This window comes from Oryza sativa, chromosome 8, assembly GCF_034140825.1.
Source record: "Oryza sativa Japonica Group chromosome 8, ASM3414082v1".
In the NCBI taxonomy this organism is placed as follows: Eukaryota; Viridiplantae; Streptophyta; class Magnoliopsida; order Poales; family Poaceae; genus Oryza; species Oryza sativa.
In genome coordinates, this window is record NC_089042.1 from 8,141,146 (window position 1) to 8,160,162 (window position 19,017).

The 19,017-nt window shown below is 48.7% G+C and overlaps 2 protein-coding genes across 2 annotated transcripts; one reads left to right on the top strand and one right to left on the bottom strand.

Moving 5' to 3' along the window:
- Positions 1-10,605: 10,605 nt before the first annotated feature.
- Positions 10,606-12,138, bottom strand: LOC136351304 (uncharacterized). Its single transcript, XM_066303306.1, has one exon. It carries the CDS (start codon positions 12,136-12,138, stop codon positions 10,606-10,608), a length of 1,533 nt encoding a protein of 510 aa, XP_066159403.1.
- Positions 12,139-16,353: 4,215 nt separating this feature from the next.
- Positions 16,354-18,934, top strand: LOC4345004 (uncharacterized). The gene is made up of 2 exons (XM_066303441.1): positions 16,354-18,660; positions 18,742-18,934. The coding sequence occupies exon 1, from the start codon at positions 17,564-17,566 to the stop codon at positions 18,128-18,130; it is 567 nt and encodes a 188-aa protein (XP_066159538.1). The 5' UTR covers positions 16,354-17,563; the 3' UTR covers positions 18,131-18,660; positions 18,742-18,934.
- Positions 18,935-19,017: the final 83 nt, after the last annotated feature.

Consider the following 19,017-nt stretch of genomic DNA (forward strand, 5'->3'; position numbering starts at 1 on the left):
GGGCGTCTACGACTTCACCGCCGGCCTGCCTCCGTCGCCGCCGAGTGGTGCCTCCGCCTACACGGCTGGCCTATTATGCCGCCGCTGTTGGGCGTCTACGTCTTCACCGACCGGCCGCCTCGTCCGCCGCCGACTGGTGCTTCCGCCTGCACGGCTGGCCTATTATGCCGCCGTTGTTGGGCGTCTACGTCTTCACCGACCGGCCGCCTCGTCCGCCGCCGACTGGTGCTTCCGCCTGCACGGCTGGCCTATTATGCCGCCGTTGTTGGGCGTCTACGTCGTCACCGACCGGCCACCTCGACCGCCGCCGACTGGTGTTCCCGCCTGCACGGCTGGCCTATTATGCTGCCGTTGTTGGGCGTCTGCGTCTTCACCGACCGGCCGCCGCATCCGCCGCCGAGTGGTGTCATCGCCTGCACGGCTGGCCTGTTATAACGCCAACTGATGCTATCTTCTTCACGACTGGCTACATCGCTGTCACTACTAATAGGCATCAGTATCTTCAACACAAGCTGCCTACATTTGCCATGGCTGCATGATTCTGCCAGTGTTGATTGGCCTTACCATCTTCATCGCCGGTCGTCTCGTCTGCTGCTGACTAGTGCCCTCGCCTCTACATTTGGTTTATACAGCTACCACTACTGATGGACATCATCGTCTTCCGCCGCCGACTCGTGTTATGCCGCCGCCGACTAGTGCTTTTATCTTCACAACTGCGCGTCTTCACTACCGGTTCACTTCATCACGGCAACACAACTTTGTCATCATGGTGGAGCGACTTCATCTTTATTATCTTCGGAACCAGCAAACTCTATTGCTGCTACTTAACAAGTTTTGCTACATCACCAACCATGACGTTGTTGTGAATCTCGACATCTCGGCATGCGATGCCGTGTTATTTTACTACAACAAGTGGCTCTCCAATATTCAGGATTTCTACTTGGACATCTTCAACACATATCTTCAATCAAGCAATGACTATTCGACGACAAGAAGCTACAGTTCTCGACTCTATGTTCAGTTGTTTCCCAACTAATCAAAGAGTCGGGGGCTACACAAATACAAGGCTCAAAATTTGACAAATTTTATGTCAAGCTGAAGAAATCAATTCATCAACCAACGAGTCAACTCCAGGAGTCATTATCTTCATTATCATGTTTCGACAATAAGGATGAGAAACTTTTCTCCAAATATCATAATCTTCAGCCATAATATAAGATTGCATCCTACTACACCAATGAGAAAAATCCGTTCCATCGAAAACATGAGGCTTAGTTGAAAACCTTGCGGGAGTAGCCATGGCAAAAACTCTAGATCGATAAAAATCCAAAGAAGAAAACAAGGCTCTGATACCACTTGTAGGAACGAATCACAAGAACTAAGCCAACCAGAGGGGGGGTGAATGATTGGTATACCCAAAAACCAAAAACTTTTAGCGGAAATAAAAGTTACCCTTAATTTCGATGAAATCGGTCTGACCGAAGTAGATTAGCTGGTCTGACCGGTGTTGATCTACCGGTCTAACCGCCGAGATCGCCTGCCGCTCGCTGTCGTCGCCGCCGGTCTGACCGCTGTGCTCCCGCCGGTCTGACCGCCGCAATGCCGCCGGTCTGACCGCCGGTGAGTTGCCGGTTAGACCGCCGAAACCCGGTGAAACACAAATCGAAGAACTCTTAAAGTAGATGACAACTTTATTGATTCTCTCTGTGCTTACAAAGTGCACCAATAGCACTCCTTACAAAAATTTCGACTAAACTCGAAACCCTAACTCCAAACTCAACTCAATTGCTCTCTAAAGCGATACCGGGAAGCCTCACGCTCCCCCTCTATTTATACATGAGGTAGGCAGCCTAAAGCCACGAACCAAACTCATACTAAGAGTCCTAAACTCATACTAGTACAAGAAAGAAACTTTACATAACCAATCGTACCAAATTTGGACTCCTTCCAAATTCAACTCCGCATCCCATATGCACACAATAACTCCATCGTATGACATATAGAATCTCCATCAACCATGTGCATCAACTCTAGCCTAAGTGTCCCGCATGATCTCTGACCACCACGGATGTCGCCTTATCCCCAAGCCGACTCCCGGTCCATCACCGCAAATACTCTCCCGAGACATCGAGTCACCTACACATGGAACAAACAAAGAAACCATATTCCGAGACCAAGCTATCTCCAACTTGACTCATTAGCAGCAAACAATAGTATTACATACGTATAGTATCCATCTAGAAGTCATAATCAAGAAATAAACTCGGATATCCAAACAAACAACCCGAAACCGAAACCGACACAGCGTCGGCCGGTCAGACCGCGGGCTGGCCGGTCCGACCGCTCGATCACCGCCGGTCAGACCGGCATACACAACCCGGTCTGACCGGTCACATAAAATAATGAACCCTGCGATCCACCTATGAATCCAATCATCTCCAAAACCACTTCGTGAATAAATTCCAAATAACAAAATCAATAATCTCCAATGCCCAATTGTTCATCACAGAATAATAATCAAAAACACCTTTGATTTTACAAGGACGTCATCAGCAGTCCGCTTGCATAACCCAAGAACATTTGCCTTGTCACCTGTGCAACATCAGATCCTTGAGAAGCAAAGAAGCTCACCCTCGACAAAAGAACCTCAGATTCAAGCAAATGCCACAAATTTTCACTTCATAACCAACTAAGTAATTTCCAGCCTGAAGATATTAATTTTCACCCAGTCAATGTCAGTAGTGTCGAAACTAGATTTCGGCAATAATAAAAGGGGGTGGCTATCAAGCTGGAGAAGTGTATGGGTTTGGAGACAAAAGATTTATACAGGTTCAGGCCTTCTTATTCAAGAAGTAATACCCTACTCCTGTCCGGGGATGAATCCGCCGAGTGTCTTATTGATTGTATGATTTGGAGAAAATCAACATATGCCCCTAGAGGCACCCGGACCCCCCTTATATATGGGAAGGAGTCCGTGTTACAAAAGATAATCTATATCCCTAACGGAATATGCAGATACAGATAAAATACAGTCGTAACCGACTAAGTCTCAAGGTATTTCCTTGATGTACAAGTTGAGAGACAAACCCGAGACACAAATAAGATATTCTATCTATATTTGGTATCCTGTATTCAATCCAAATACCATCGCCGTGTAGATATGGGATATCCATAATCTCCACAGTAGCCCCCGAGACCTTTGCAGTCAACCATCATAGCCTTCTCAAAGATAATAATCCGAGTGCTTCAAACCTTTCATGCCAAGATCTGCCGAGTAGCGAAGACAAAGACTGTAAAGGGCGAAAAGATAAAGAATATGGTGCATCGAATAGATGCACCTAATTAGGTGTAGCCCCCAACTATGTGATTAGTTAACAGACTAAACATATAGTTGAGAACAAAATAATAGCACAATCGTGCATCGTATGACAAAAGCATACGTGGCGCCTAAAGGGGCATTCTAGCCAACTGCTTTTTAGCCATAATAAAAGGAATCCGAGTGATTAGCACTCTAAAAGGTTCACGAATGAACACACTTGACGGGCATCCGAATATAAAACTCTAAAGATTACCCACCAAAAATTATAAAAATTATGGTAATGAATAAGTCTAATAGCCTAGGCTATGACTATTTACCATAATGAAAACAGGCATATAACATACCAAGGAAATGGCTATGGTAAAAACAAGTCATTCCAAGTTAACCCAGACAGCTTTTGTAGCCTAAAAAAGCTTACAAAAACAGCATAACACCTTTCTGTCGGGCACCTTTTAATTTGCATTGCAATAATTCCAAAGAATTATATGACCGCGTAAAAAGGATTTTATCAGCATTGGGCAACACTATTGTGCGCATAAATTGCCAAAGCAAAAAATGCCTAAGTCCCTAAGGAGCACAATGGGCCACGCTGTCAAAAGTACTGGGCTGAGGTACTGTTCAGGCCTAAGCCCATTTGCACCTCCGATACCCTTAACAAGAAATCCCAAGATCCAAGCGACACTTCATCTTCCCCGCCGGAACTCTCGCCATTTTCCCCACTCCCTGCTACAGTACAGAGCTGCGCCGGCAAACTAGGGTTCACCATTCCACTCGAATCCACCTTCGAAAAGTTCATCAAAATCCTTCCCGTGATCCACCGCCTCAACCCCTCACTTCTCCTTAGCCATCCCTCGAATCAAATCAGCGCATTCGGGTAAAATCAATGGCGGAAGAGAAGGAAAGCTTTGAAGGCCAATGGGCGCCATCCGACGTGACGGAGGAGAACCTGAAGGAGATGGTGGCGCACGGCGTTCTCCCTGCCAAGGAGATCATCGGGTGGCGGCCAGCGTGCGGTGAGGCTTTTCCGACCCCCGATACACACGAGGTTGTGGTCTTCTCCCATTTCTTCTATGGCGGCTTCGCTCCTCCGACCTCAAAATTTTTCCGCGGGATATTAAGCTTCTATGGAATCAGCTTGCATCACCTAAACCCAAATTCCATAGTCCACATCGCCAATTTCGTCCATGTTTGTGAAGCCTTCTTGGGAATTAAGCCCCACTTCGCTCTGTTTCGCCGAATCTTCTTTCTCAAGCCCCAACCGAACAAGAGTAAGCCATGTGTAGTCGGAGGGGCCGGATTTCAGCTGAGGGGGACTCTGAGCCAGAAGTACTTCTCTATGCCCTTCAAGACCTCAAACAAAGGGTGGCATGCAAGCTGGTTTTATATTCAGAATCCTGAGCCTGCCCTTCCCGAGTACTCTTGTCTTCCTCCGGTGTACCAAGATACCTGGAACTCTCTTCCGATTGGGGATGAAGCAGCCCAAGCCTTGGAATTGATGGATCGCATGCTAAAACTCAAAGAACAAGGCTTACAAGGAGAGCAGATTACTCGGCACTTCATCAAATGCCGATTGGCACCAATTAAAGAAAGATCCCGTACGGCATTCGAGTTTGACGGCAAGCATGATCCTAATCGTGAAGAACCAGATTCTCTGGATTTTAAAATCATGAAGGAGAGAATGTATAAAATCTTCTCAAATGCTATTGTCGTCAACTACTCACATCAGCTGCCAGTGGTGCCATATAACGCGTTCAATCCGCCTCCGCAGGTATGTATCTGAAACCTTCAACCCATGACCAAAACATAATCTTGTCTTCATGTTGAGTTAACTAACCGTGGAGGCATCTCATTCAGGAATATGTATTGATGAAGTCTGACCCCCCAATCACTCAGCGCCGGTCTCCTCGCCAGCACACCGTTCAGGGAGGTGGAGGGCCAACAATCAGATCAGACCCGCAACCTCAAACCTCCAATCCAACTGGGCAGACAGGTTCTCGCAAGAGAAAGCTGGTGCTTAGCGACGACGAAGGCGACGATGGCAGCAAATCTGGGAACAAAGGCTTGCCCGACAAACTCCCAAAGCATACCACTCCCAGGAAAAAACTGGCTAGCCGTCCAATGCAAAAGATTAGAACATCTTCCAGGTATAAACCTCTTGATACCATTTCACTTCGGCATGCTGCTCTCATGAAAATAATACTGAATGTTGAAAGAACACTTTGCAGGAAACCATCCGACATAGATCCAACTGGAAAAGATCCTGATCCGGCTGTGACAGAGCCAAGTTCATCCAAGGATTCTGAGCCGACTGCCGAAAGCCAGCCGACTGGCGCCCATACTTCAGGTGACAAGGCCGATCCGAGTGACCAGCCTCCGACTGGAAACCAGTCGGCAGCCACTGAAACTACAACAACCCAAGAGCCCCCGGCTGGAAACCAGTCGGATGCAGGTCCAGATCAAAAAATTCCCGAAGTTGAAGCGCGGACGACAACTTCTCAAGGACCAGAGGCTGGTAACGACTCGATGATTGGGTCTCCAAATAAAGAACAAGGATCACCTCACGCTCAGCTAGGAACATCCTCAGGTAACTCATCTTCTCAAGTGATGCCGATTTGAATAACTCCAGCTTATTCGTCTAACGTCTTGGAAATACATCAGGACCACCAGGCGATGACGAAGAAGAAATTCCTCGCATAAAGGCGGCTGATGATTCTCGTCCTCCTATCTTGCTCAAATGGTGGGACGAAAACTCACAAGCTGCCGGCATCGTCATAAATCGTCAAAAAGAAGATGAGGAAGTGTGCCAGCTGAAGAAGGCACTTGGAGAAGCCACTCGCATCGTGAATGTAAATCTTCCGGGCGACTGCCTTTTGACGACTTTGTTTTCTCTTCAGCAAAACTAAACCATGAACCATCATGCAGAGAATCCATCTTCGTAATGAGGCCAAGACCGCAACTTTAGAAAAGCTGGTTCCTCATTTGGGAACTCTTGAAGCAGTTAGGGACCAGCTACACGAGGCCAAGGAGCTCGCCAAAAAGACAGAGAAGGAATTGAGGGACCAAATTGCTCAGCTCCAGGATTCAAACTTCGAGCTGAGAGGTTCATCAAAAGGTAATCTCTAGATCTGTCCCATTAATTTACGCTGTTGTAACTGTATCCTCAACCATTTGGATTTCAAATAGCGCAAACCACCAGGATGGCTCAAATGGAGAAACAAATTGAAGCCCTGGAAAGAGACAAGGTAGAACTGGCTGCGCAAAGGGACTCGGCCTTGAAGGAGGTTGAAGGTACTGCCAGCTAACAATCTGAACTTCTCTCTTTTCAATGCAGCTGATTTTTATCATAAATGTGTTTTGTAGACTGCAAAATCAAATCTCAAGCTCAATTTGACGTCCTGGTTGGTAAGATCAAGAAGCTTGAAGGAGCAAGAGATGAAGTCGCTAATGTCGCTACACCACTCGTCCAAGCTATGTTCCTCAATAACAGTGGTCCGAGTGCACTCGACGCAACCGAAATCTTCGACAAGCTGAGAGTTGCTCCGGATGTATATTTCAAGAATATCAAGAAAGCTGGAAGTATGGGAGCTAGCACGGCATTGGCGATGACCAAGTCCTTGTACCCGAGAATTGAAATTGACGCCATTGATGGCTTTGCAGACGGGACAAGCGTAGAGGCTGCTCTTGATCTTATCAGCAATGCTCAAAATGCGGCTGACAAGATTGCAAGTGACGTTGTGGATCAATTCCGCAACGCCGACCTTCAGCCGAGTAGTAATAAATCTGATGATGAAAAGACTGATTCTGACTGAGTATAAATGTAGCAAATGGAGGCATAACTTGTACAATACTGGTGTATTTATGCTGTGCTTGATAATTCTAGCCAAGTCTTTGATTTCTTAAAAGCTTTTATCAAGCTTTATTAAGCCTAAAACCCAAAGAAGCTATTAAAAACTTTCAGTCCTCGCACACTAAGTAGAAAAACCAAACAAGGCAATGATAGACCAAGTAAGCAAATTAAATTGATAAAAAATCACACTCCATTATTATGATGATAGCCCCCGACTGACAACTTCAAGAAGAAAACTTGATGTTGACAGTCAAGATAGGGAAGTACAATGATAAGCCTAAGCGTAGAAACGACGAAGATGTTCGATGTTCCAAGAATTGTCGACAAGTGTACCGTCTTCGCGCTTGAGTCGATAGGAACCTGGCCGGGTGACTTCAGAGATGATAAATGGCCCTTCCCATAAAGGAGATAACTTGTGCCGATCTCGTGTAGTTTGAATTTTCCTTAAAACCAGGTCGCCGACTAGAAAGGCACGGGATCGAACATTGCGATTATGATAACGTCGCAGCCCTTGTAAGTATCGAGCCGACTGAATCAAAGCCGCTTCGCGGACTTCTTCCAATCGGTGCAAGTCATCCACTCGGTCCTCTTCGTATCGTTCTTCGCGGAAATTTCGAAAGCGCAAAGACTCGAATTCGACTTCACTCGGCAACATTGCTTCTGCCCCATAGACAAGGAAAAAAGGTGATTGGCCTGTGGCCCGACTGGGTGTAGTTCGCAAAGACCAAAGTACTGATGGCAGCTGTTTCACCCATTTGCCGGCATAGGGTTTTAGCCGGTCAAAAACACGCGCTTTAATCCCTTGAAGTATCATGCCATTGGCTCGCTCCACCTGTCCATTGCTCATGGGATGCGCCACTGAGGCATAGCAAATCTTAATTCCAAAGTCTTCACAAAAGTCTTTAAAAACTCCGCCAGTGAATTGTCTGCCATTATCAGTGATGATCCGATTGGGCACTCCAAATCTATGCACAATGTTGATGAAGAAGTCTCGAGCGTTATCTGCTGTGATTGTGACAACCGGTTTAGCTTCAATCCACTTGGAGAATTTGTCAATGGCCACAAAGAGGTGCGTGTAACCGCCGACTGCCTTTTTAAACGGGCCAACCATGTCGAGCCCCCAAACCGCAAACGGCCAAGACAGTGGGATGGTCTGCAACTCTTGAGCTGGTAGATGAATTTGTCTGGCGAAAAATTGGCAACCTTCGCACGTGCGCACAATTTTGTCGGCGTCGGACACTGCAGTAGGCCAAAAAAAACCCTGCCGGTAAGCTTTGCCGACAATGGTGCGTGCGGCAGCATGGTTTCCGCATATCCCAGAATGTATGTCTTTCAGCAATTGTCTCCCTTCCTCTAAAGATACGCAGCGTTGCAGAATCCCTGAAGGGCTTTTCTTGTACAACTCAGCTTCATGCATAACATAAAGTTTGCTCCGCCTTGAAATCCGCTCGGCTTCATCTTTGTCTTGGGGGAGTTCTTGAGAAGTTAAAAATCGTATGAGGGGCTCTCGCCAGTCGGCTTCAACCATAGCTACGTCATGAGTGCCCGCAACTTGAGTAGTATCTTTGTGAGGTCCTGTCGGCGTATAAAGGTGTTCGACGAAAACATCGGAGGGCGCCACCTCGCGCTTGGATCCAAAGTTGGCAAGTCTGTCGGCGGCTTCATTGTTGTGTCGAAGAACGTGACTGAGCTCGAGTCCATCGAACTTGTCTTCCAATTTGCGTACCTCTTGTCGATATGCCATCATGTTGTCGTCAAGGCAGGACCACTCTTTCATAACTTGGTTGACGACCAGTTGTGAATCGCCTCGAACTATTAGACGCTTTATCCCTAGGGAGATTGCAATCCGCAGTCCATGAAGGAGCGCCTCATACTCGGCGACGTTGTGGGACGCCGAAAAATGTATCCAAAGCACATAGCTTAATCTTTCTCCAGTTGGGGAAATTAAAACCACTCCTGCTCCAGTGCCCGAAAGTCGTTTTGATCCGTCGAAATGCATGGTCCAGTGCTCCATTTTCTCCGCGGGGGTATCCTCCTGGCACTCGGTCCATTCGGCGACAAAATCAGCTAACGCTTGGGACTTGATTGAAATTCGGGGCTTGAATGATATGTCCAAAGACATCAACTCCAAAGCCCACTTGGCAATCCGTCCGTTTGCTTCGCGGTTGTGCAGTATATCACCGAGTGGAAATGATGTGACCACCGTTACCGAGTGACCTTGAAAGTAGTGAGATAGCTTCCTGGTAGTAATTAGAATACCATATAATAGCTTCTGAACCTGAGGGTACCTCGTTTTGGAGTCGGCTAGGACCTCGCTGACAAAGTAAATCGGTCGCTGGACTTTCTGGACATGGCCTTCTTCCTCGCGCTCAACGACCAAGACTGTGCTCACAACCTGGGAGGTGGCTGATACATATAGCAACAACGGCTCCTGCGGGTGTGGTGAGGCTAAGACTGGTGGCTCGGTGAGGAGTTTCTTGAAATCTTCGAAGGCCTTCTGTGCTTCGGGTCCCCACTGGAAATCATCTGTTTTCTTCAGTAGCTTAAAGAAGGGCATCCCCCGCTCGCCAAGTCTTGAAACAAATCGGCTGAGCGCCGCCATGCATCCAGTCAGCTTCTGAACATCTTTCTGGGTACTTGGCGGTTTCATGTTGAGGATAGCAGTAACTTTCTCCGGGTTGGCTTGGATGCCTCTATGAGACACCATAAAACCAAGCAGCTTCCCTGACGGTACTCCGAAGGTGCACTTTTCAGGGTTTAATTTCATCCTGAAAGCGCGGATGCTCGCGAAGGTTTCTTCTAGATCTGAGATCAAATCATCCTTTTGCTTGGTCTTGACGACTACATCATCCACATAGGCTTCAACGTTGCGGCCGATCTGCGTTGAGAAGCATCTCTGGATCATACGTTGATAAGTTGCTCCTGCGTTTTTTAGTCCGAACGGCATGGTGACATAGCAGTAAGCTCCAAAGGGCGTGATGAATGAAGTCTTCAAGCAGTCGGATTCCTTCAGTCGGATCTGATGATACCCCGAGTAGCAATCCAAAAAACTGAGAAGCTCACAGCCGGCGGTCGAGTCGACTACCTGGTCAATGCGAGGCAACCCAAAAGGATCTTTAGGGCAAGATTTGTTGAGGTCAGTATAATCAACACACATGCGCCATTGCCCCGTTTTCTTCCGAACTAGAACCGGGTTTGCTAGCCAGTCGGGATGAAGGACTTCTTTGATGAAGCCTGCCGCTAACAGCTTGGTTAATTCCTCCTTGATCGCATCCTTCCTGTCTTGTGCGAATCGGCGGAGTCATTGTTTGATAGGCTTGGCATCTTCTTTGACATGTAAGGAGTGCTCAATCACCTCTCTAGGAATACCGGGCATATCAGATGGTTTCCACGCAAAGATATCTTTATTGTTCTGAAGAAAGGTGATGAGCGCGCTTTCCTATTTACAATCTAACTCGGCGCCTATTACAGCAGTTTTAGTAGAATCAGAAGGATCTAGGGGAATCTTTTTAGTCTTGGCTTCGCTTTCTCCACTTTTTGAAATCTTGGTAGCAGGCACTTCTCCTTCGCTCGCCGTGGCTGCAGCCAGTCGGATATCCTCTCGGGCAGACGCCATCTCGCGGGTTTGGGCCATGTCGCAACTCTCCTTGTCGCATGTGACGGCTTGCTTGATGTCGCTCCGTAGGGATAGGACTCCTCGGGGACCAGGCATCTTCATCATCATGTAAGTGTAGTGCGGGACGGCCATAAACTTGGCTAACGCCGGGCGTCCGAGTATGGCATGGTATGCTGTCTCGAAATCGGCGACTTCAAAGCTGATATTCTCTGTGCGGAAGTTTTCCCGAGTGCCAAAAGTGACCGGGAGGGTGATCTGGCCGAGTGGAGTTGCGGATAATCCTGGAATTACTCCGTGAAAAGGCGCATTGCTTGGTTTTAGCTCGGAGCGAGGAATCTGCATATCATCCAAGGTCTTGGCGAAGAGGATATTAAGTGCACTGCCACCGTCGATGAGGGTTCTGCGAAGCTTGACATTACGGACCACTGGGTCTAGTACCAGGGGGTACCGCCCCGGGTGGACCACTCGGTCAGGATGATCCGAGCGGTCAAACTTGATTGCAATCTCTGACCATCGAAGATACTGGGGCGTGTCGGGCTGAACAGCATTGATCTCCCGCTCGGTCAACTTTTGTTTCCTTTTAGACTCATAAGCCAGGGGGCCGCCGAAGATATGGTTGAGCTCCTTGCGGTGGTCTTGAAATCCTGCCGGGGTGTCGCCGTCGTCCTTCTTCCTCGACGTGCTTTGTTCTTCGTCGGAGTTCTTCCGTGTAGTCTTGGTGTATTGCTCCGCAAACTGCTTGTAGACGAAACAATCTTTGGCCACGTGGTTGGAGTTAGGATGGTGCGGGCATTGGGAGTTCATGATCTTGTCGAACGTGTTGACGCGCGAACGCTGTCGAGAAGAGTGAGTGGCGGTTGCAACAAGTTCCTCAGGCTTACGCTTGCGGTCCTTATGATTGTTACTTCCACCTCCTCCCGTAGCCGGCGTACCCTTGTTTGGCTTCCAACTGGGACCCGACTGCTTTGATGCGGTGACGGCGTCTTCAGCTTTGGCGTACTCGTTGGCTTTTTCAAACATAAGCTTGACTGTCCTGGGAGGCTTACGCCCGAACTTGCCGACCAATTGTTCGTGGCGAATCCCTTTGGTGAATGCGGCGATGATAACGTCGTCGGTGATGTCGGAGATTTTGTTACGTTGTTTAGAAAATCGCCGGATGTAATCTCGAAGGGATTCTCCGGACTTCTGAATAACGTTGTAGAGGTCGAATTGTGTGCCGGGACGCTCGAAGGTGCCTTGGAAGTTGGCGATGAAGTGATCGCGTAATTCGGCCCAAGATCCAATTGTACCACGGGGCAATCCATGGAGCCAAGATCGGGCGGAATCTGCTAAAGCCACTGGTAAATAGTTCGCCATGGCCTTGCTGTCTCCTCCTGCTGCGCAGATTGCGAGACCGTAGACGGTAAGCCACGATTCTGGGTTAGTGGTACCGTCATACTTCTCTATTCCAGTCGGCTTGAAGCTGGCTGGTCAATCCACTCGACGCAGGTCGTCGGTGAAGGCTGCTACTCCGTCAAGGTCATCGTCGTGGCGGTCCGGCGAATGATGATGGCCTCGAGCTGCTCGGCGCTGTATGATTGTGTCGCGAAGATCGACGGGGCGGCGACGAGGTGGTGAGCGAGGCCGTTCCACTCGGCGCTCCCCATGATGGTCGGGAGGTGAGTGAACGGACCGCTCGTCGTGTCCCCTGCTCCTGCGATTGGATCCTGCGCCGGTGATGCTGAGGCTTGGATGACGGTAGTCATGAGATCGGAAGTGAGGGACTCGGCTGCCAGTCGGCGTGCAGACGCTTTCGGAGTTAACTGGGACCGAAGCCGCAATCATGGTCTTCGTCTGGTTCAAGATGTTGACGACGTGATCAGATCGATTGAGCTCGTTTTCCTTGAGGAGGGTGTCGAGGAGGGTGATCGCGGCAACCGCATTCTGTTGAGGGGTGCGGAAAACCGGTGTCCCTTCAACATCTTGTTGGCCGATGAAATCACGCGCTCGGCGCCCTGCTTCCAAGGCTCGCTGCCGTCGATCCTCAGCCTCCTTCGCGGTCCGCTCACGCTCCTGCTGCTCACGCCGTAGCCGTTCTTGTTCTTGTGCTTGACGCTCCTCCTCCAGTCGGCGACGCTCAGTCTCGCGACGTGCTTCGGTTTCCCGGGCTTGGCGTTGCTCCTCCGTCTCGTTATCGGCCATGAAGACGCCGAAGTAGAGAGGGGTGTAGTTGTCATCTAGGCTTCCGTCGAAGTCGTCGAGATCCGGGTCGTTGTAGCGAGAGCTAAACTCGTCGTACTCCACGATGTCGGTGGGACGCGAGTCGACGGTGGGAGAGCTGTAGTAGCCATCCAGCTGATCCGTCGAAACCGTGCCGAGTGGTTGGAGGATGACGCCGACTTCCCTGAAGCTAGGCGAAATCGGTGTTGAAGCCGACTTCCGCCTAGGCCTACGGGATGGAGACGCTGTCGTGATGGAGACGGCCGCTAAATCGTCGGGGAGCTTCATCAGGATTGGTGGGTAAGCCCCATCATCTTGATCCGGTGTTGTTGGAGAAGATGCGATCTCGCCTGAGTGGTTTGAAGCCAACTCGATTGAGATGGTCTTGAAGTAACTTTCAGCCGCGTTTGGGAGTCCAAACGGGACTGAAATCCGGTTCTCTCCCGACTGGTCTGACTCCGAGTCAAGGATAGAGATCTTGCCGAAGTTGTTGGTGACGAAGTCGAGGCTGCCGAACCGAAACGTCTGCCCGGGTGGGAAGACGAGGTCGTCGATGCCGGAGACGGAACCCATTGCACTGATCGGCGAAAAGCTTGACGCAACCCCTACCTGGCGCGCCAACTGTCGAAACTAGATTTCGGCAATAATAAAAGGGGGTGGCTATCAAGCTGGAGAAGTGTATGGGTTTGGAGACAAAAGATTTATACAGGTTCAGGCCTTCTTATTCAAGAAGTAATACCCTACTCCTGTCCGGGGATGAATCCGCCGAGTGTCTTATTGATTGTATGATTTGGAGAAAATCAACATATGCCCCTAGAGGCACCCGGACCCCCCTTATATATGGGAAGGAGTCCGTGTTACAAAAGATAATCTATATCCCTAACGGAATATGCAGATACAGATAAAATACAGTCGTAACCGACTAAGTCTCAAGGTATTTCCTTGATGTACAAGTTGAGAGACAAACCCGAGACACAAATAAGATATTCTATCTATATTTGGTATCCTGTATTCAATCCAAATACCATCGCCGTGTAGATATGGGATATCCATAATCTCCACAAGTAGCAACTCGGTTCTGGCATGCTTGCCTTTTGATTTTGGTTTATTTTGCCCACCCCTAGACCCAAATTCCCAGATGCACACACTAATGTGCTAACAAAGGTAGAGCATAGTTTTAGAATGCTTTAAAATACAAAGACATGGAGAAGACCTATCTAGCCAGGGTTTAACTCTAGAAAGTGGCAGAAACAAAATGAGTATAGAAGCTGAACAATAAGGTCCTGCAGGGGCAATCAAGACAAGATTTTAAACACTCCATCGTTAGCATGCATTATGGCATCATGGTTGATTCACTCCGAGAAAATTATAAAAAGAAAAAAGGACAACATCTTCAGATAAGTTAAGCTGGTAAGTATAATTCAAACGCAAAGGAAATTGGAATTCAAACGCAGAGGGGGTTCTAATGCAGGCCTCCATTGCTGCTATTGTATAATTAATCAACGGAAAAATAATAATTTGATCATACAAAATTTCAAAAAGCAAAGCGCTAATGTCTAGCGCTGCCTCCACCGGGAGACCCGACTATATGTATGCCGTATTTGACATCTTAACGTATTATGGATGCAGCCTAACCGGCAGGCGCCTGCCGTGCCCCGTAATGGGAGGGGACCTTATGACTGCTCCATTTTTAATTTTTACAGCAGAAGGTATCCGCCAAGCCGTGGCCACGGTGGGGATCTTACTGTTGTATCTAGTCGGTGTGGGTGTCTCCGGGGAGGCGACACCACATAATCAACTAGCGTTTATAAGAGCAAGGATAATAATAGAGCCCACTTCCTACTATTAGCCTATTTTAAAGCCAATATATATAATAGATTAGCTATAAGGTTGGCTACAATTTTCTTCTCCTCTCTCTATCTCTCACTTACACATTTAATGCATTTGTGTTGGAGCTTGTGATAAGCTAGCTCTTGCATGAGAGCCAACATCCTTAATTTTTCACTACCTCTCTCCTCCACCTAAGCTTATAGTAAGCTTATAGCTCACTATTATACGTGCTCTAAAGAGGTCGCGCGTTCTGAGAATAAGAGCAGGTACAATAGGCTGACTCAGCGGGCTCCAAAACAGTGCCACATCATCATTTTCCTATGTGGATGAGAGAGAAAGGATGAGAGAGAATGAAGCGAGCGACTAAATTGTCGCCGGGCGCTAGCGCTTCTCTCCACGCCGTATCGCTCGCGAGCAGTCGACCCTAGCGCTAAACAACGCGGTTTGTGGGGCCCGCACATCCTCAGCCCGATCCCGTGAGGCGCACGATCCCCTTCCCCCCCACCGTGCGCGAATCCATCTCCATCGTCCGTGCGTAATCGTCGTCCATGCATCAGCGAAAGACTCGGCCGGTGAAAAACTCTCACGCCACACCGTTCAACAAAAATCCGGCTAGGAAATATACTCCTTCCTCGTGAGCTCTTCTTGCCCACGAAACACTAGTGCTTTGTATGAAGTAATTTTTATACAACAGATAACTTGGTTGGCATGATCTGTGAAATGATCTTGGTGTTTGGTGAACAAAGTTCATCTCACAACACAAATAGCTACAAGGATACAATTCACTCCTGATCACATATATTGATATGTGCATGTTATAATTAATTATTTGATTATAAGATGCAGCTAGCTAATAGACAATCTATTGTACTAGTAATTGTCTTTAGCCATGGGCTATTAGCCAGCAGCGGGCTATACTATTAGCCTTGCTCTAAGCGACGTGGGACAAAAACTGATTGCGGGATGGATTCAGTCCGAGCCAAAGCGCGTCGCGCAGACCCGACCTTAGCACTAGAGGCGGGCGCGTACCCCGTACCTGGTCTCCATGGAGGCTCGGCGGCGAGGGCACCGTCGATCTGGCTGGAGCTGAAGCCTCATGCCGTCCGGCCGCAGCCGTCACCGATGCCGCGGAGAACTACACACCGGCACGATCAAGATCCTCCTGGAGCATCCGCAGATGGCTGCTCGCCTCCGGACGTCGGGCAGCAGCGCCATCGGCGGAGGTCGGGAGGAGACAGGAGGAGAGGGAGCGACCAAGGGGATGTTTGGTTGGGCACTTTGGCTATTATAATTGTAGGCCGGTTGGGCGGGCCATATGACTAATCTTTCTCACCTTCGTTGCTCTGTTTCACTTTCTAATTCATTTTCGCTGCTCTGTTTTTCCCCTTCGGCCTCCGCAACTGACAACTGGGCCGAACTCTGGACAGCTACTGGGCCGAAGGACGATGAAAAAGGAAATCGCGCCGTCGCCGTAGGATTCGGAATGACGCTGATGAAGCGAAGTACGTCCCTCTAACGTAGGATCTGCTTCCCTCCATCCCCACCCTATCGTTCCCCATTCCCACCTCCTCCCCACTACGCCCCGCGCCGCCGCCAGCCTGGGGCTGCCGCCCGGCCGCCGTCCTCGCCGTGGTAAGGCCTCTCCTGTCGCCGCTTTCGTCGTCCGCCTCCCCTCCCCCCTCCCTCGCCCCGACGTGGTGTGCGCCCTCTCTCCGTCGCCGCCATCGTCGACCGCCTTCCTCCGTCCTCGCCACCTCCCTAAGCACCACCACCATTGTCCTCCCCTCGAATCCGCCTCCGTCGTCGGCCCATCAGCGCCGGCGCTCGCCCTCCCGCATCTCCTCCTCTCAAGTGATGCCTCCTGCCGCCATTCCCACACCGTGCAGATCGGGGGAGGTGGACCTTGGCCTGGCGGAGGTCCCCACTGCGCCCCGCTCCGCCGGCCGCCGTCGTCGCCGTGGTGCGTCCTCCCTCTGTCGCTGCCTTCGTCGTCCGCCTCCCCCTGGATTGAGTGGATCTCGACCCCCTAGATTGGCAAGGGAGGGGAGGTGCATGCGACGGCGAGCACCCTTCTTTCCCCCTCAACCCGACAAGGCACATCGGCCCTCCAACCTCTCCGCGGGCTCCCTCCCAACCCGTCTCTCCGTGCGCCGCGCTCTCTACCTCTCCACCACTCCTCCTACCTATTGCTTTCTGCCGCTTCTCTCTCCGGGTCAGCTCATCCCCATCCCCACCGGCTGGAGCAGCACCGCAGTGGGAAAGGGACGACGACTTCACCTGCCTCGACCACTCGAACGACCCCCAAAAGTGTCCTCCCCAACCTGCGAGATAACGAGGGGCTGGCTCAGCACCGAGCCTTCGACTGGAGTGCGCCTCCCTCAACATCATAGTGACGGAGTCTGCCGCTGAAGGACGTCAACGCCCTTGCCCAGAATGTGCCGTTGGATGGAGCAGAGGAAAGTGTTTGTTTTTCTGTTGTTTTGTTTGATTGACAAGATCTGATTTTTTTGCACTTTCCGTGTCCTGACCCTTTCTTCCTCATCTGAATGGTTTTTCCTCTATAGGTGCGCGGAGCATGTGATGAACGCAGTTGGCAAGTTTGCTGTTATGTGCAGGAAGGAGGGCATCAAGCAACTGGGAGTTGTGTTGCATATGGTGCATATCTGGAGCAAGCACATCCGCCTATACTCTGCAGGAATCTTTCTTTTGTGTTCTTCAGAGAATCCACTGTTCTTTTTTTTTTTACCTGTCAATGCGTCAGCGGTGGTTGATTCTGAATTTTGTTCGACTAAATTTTCCTTCTTCGAACGGCAGCAAATCTCTTAATTTTTGCTGCCCCGATTGGTTCTACGTGTTGTCCTGGTTTTTTCGTTGGCTTACTGTATGTCTGTATGTCCAATTTTTCTGCAGGAAAGTTGTGTTTTTATTTCATGGACCAAGTTTACAGGTGCTATATCTGATATCTCTTCCACAGGTTTTATTTTCTTTTTTATACACATACTACTACCTCAGCGCCGTTTATGAGTTTGATTTTTTTTTGTTCAACTGGATCGATGGACATTCTGAACTTTACACTTTACTACTAGACAAGGTTCATGTATGTACTACGTTTTGTGTTCTGAATTTTCTGGGCTCCAGATTCATTAATGTCAGTTGGAATTTAGAACTTATGTTAGCATTTATTTCGTGCAGTACCAATTTCTTGAATTTTTCTTGTTGGGCAGAGAAGCTCAGATCAACTCTTCTGGTGATTTTTATGTTCGTACATGACTGCTTGTTTTCATGTCCCCTTTCAGAGGTTGACGAAGGGTGTGTTTAGTTCACGTTAAAATTGGAAGTTTGGTTGAAATTGGAATGATTTTTTTAGCCTTGTATAATTGTTGAATTTAGGGGCTCCAGGTTCTGTTGTTGGAGTATCCCTTTCTGATGATATTGTTTGTTCAAAGGCCATGACTTACTGTCATTTTTTTTAAGGTTTCGTTCATCTTATCAGCAAATCTGACTCTGAATGTTCAAGTTTTGTCAAATTCTTGTACTTTCAGCAGCCCAAACCTGTGCACCAGCCAGAATGTAACAATGTCGCATCTGTTGATACTGGGATGTCAAACCCAGCTGCAAGGGCTGATTCCAGCCATTGTATTCCTGGTAGGAAGGCTATGTCCAGCATATCCCTTTCCTTCTCTGGTTTGACTGGTGAAAGTAGTGCTGGAGATTTTAAGATTGTGGGGTATTGTCAATGATCCTTATGGGTGAGCCACCCTGGCATCCTCCTGGTCCTGAAAGTTCATCTGCTGGAGGCAGCAGAGATAATGCTCTTACACGGTACAAGGAGAAGAAGAAGAGAAGAAAGTAAGTGCATCTTACTATGCATTTTCAGTTTTCTGAAAGTAAGTTCTCTTCTATAGCACTTACTGTCATTTTTCTCTTCAGATATTTACATGAGAACAAACTTACTGGAGTTATACCGCCGGAACTCGGGAACATGAGTAAATTCAAAATTATGTTATTTCCATTTGCGGGCAAAACGAGCTGCAATGTGTTCTGTATTTCTACTAATTTATTGTACAACATTTTTCTGTACCGTACACCATATACTTATATTATATGCTTCGTATTAACTCTATATGACGCCGCGCTTATACTTCTAGTATACATAAAACTTTTATTCCTAATCGATCGCACTGCCGAACCCGGTCAGCGGTCCAT

Coding starts and splice junctions, on each gene's coding strand:
- LOC136351304 (XM_066303306.1), bottom strand. CDS start 12,138: ATGGCGAACTATTTACCAGTGGCTTTAGCAGATTCCGCCCGATCTTGG.
- LOC4345004 (XM_066303441.1), top strand. CDS start 17,564: ATGCGTCAGCGGTGGTTGATTCTGAATTTTGTTCGACTAAATTTTCCT.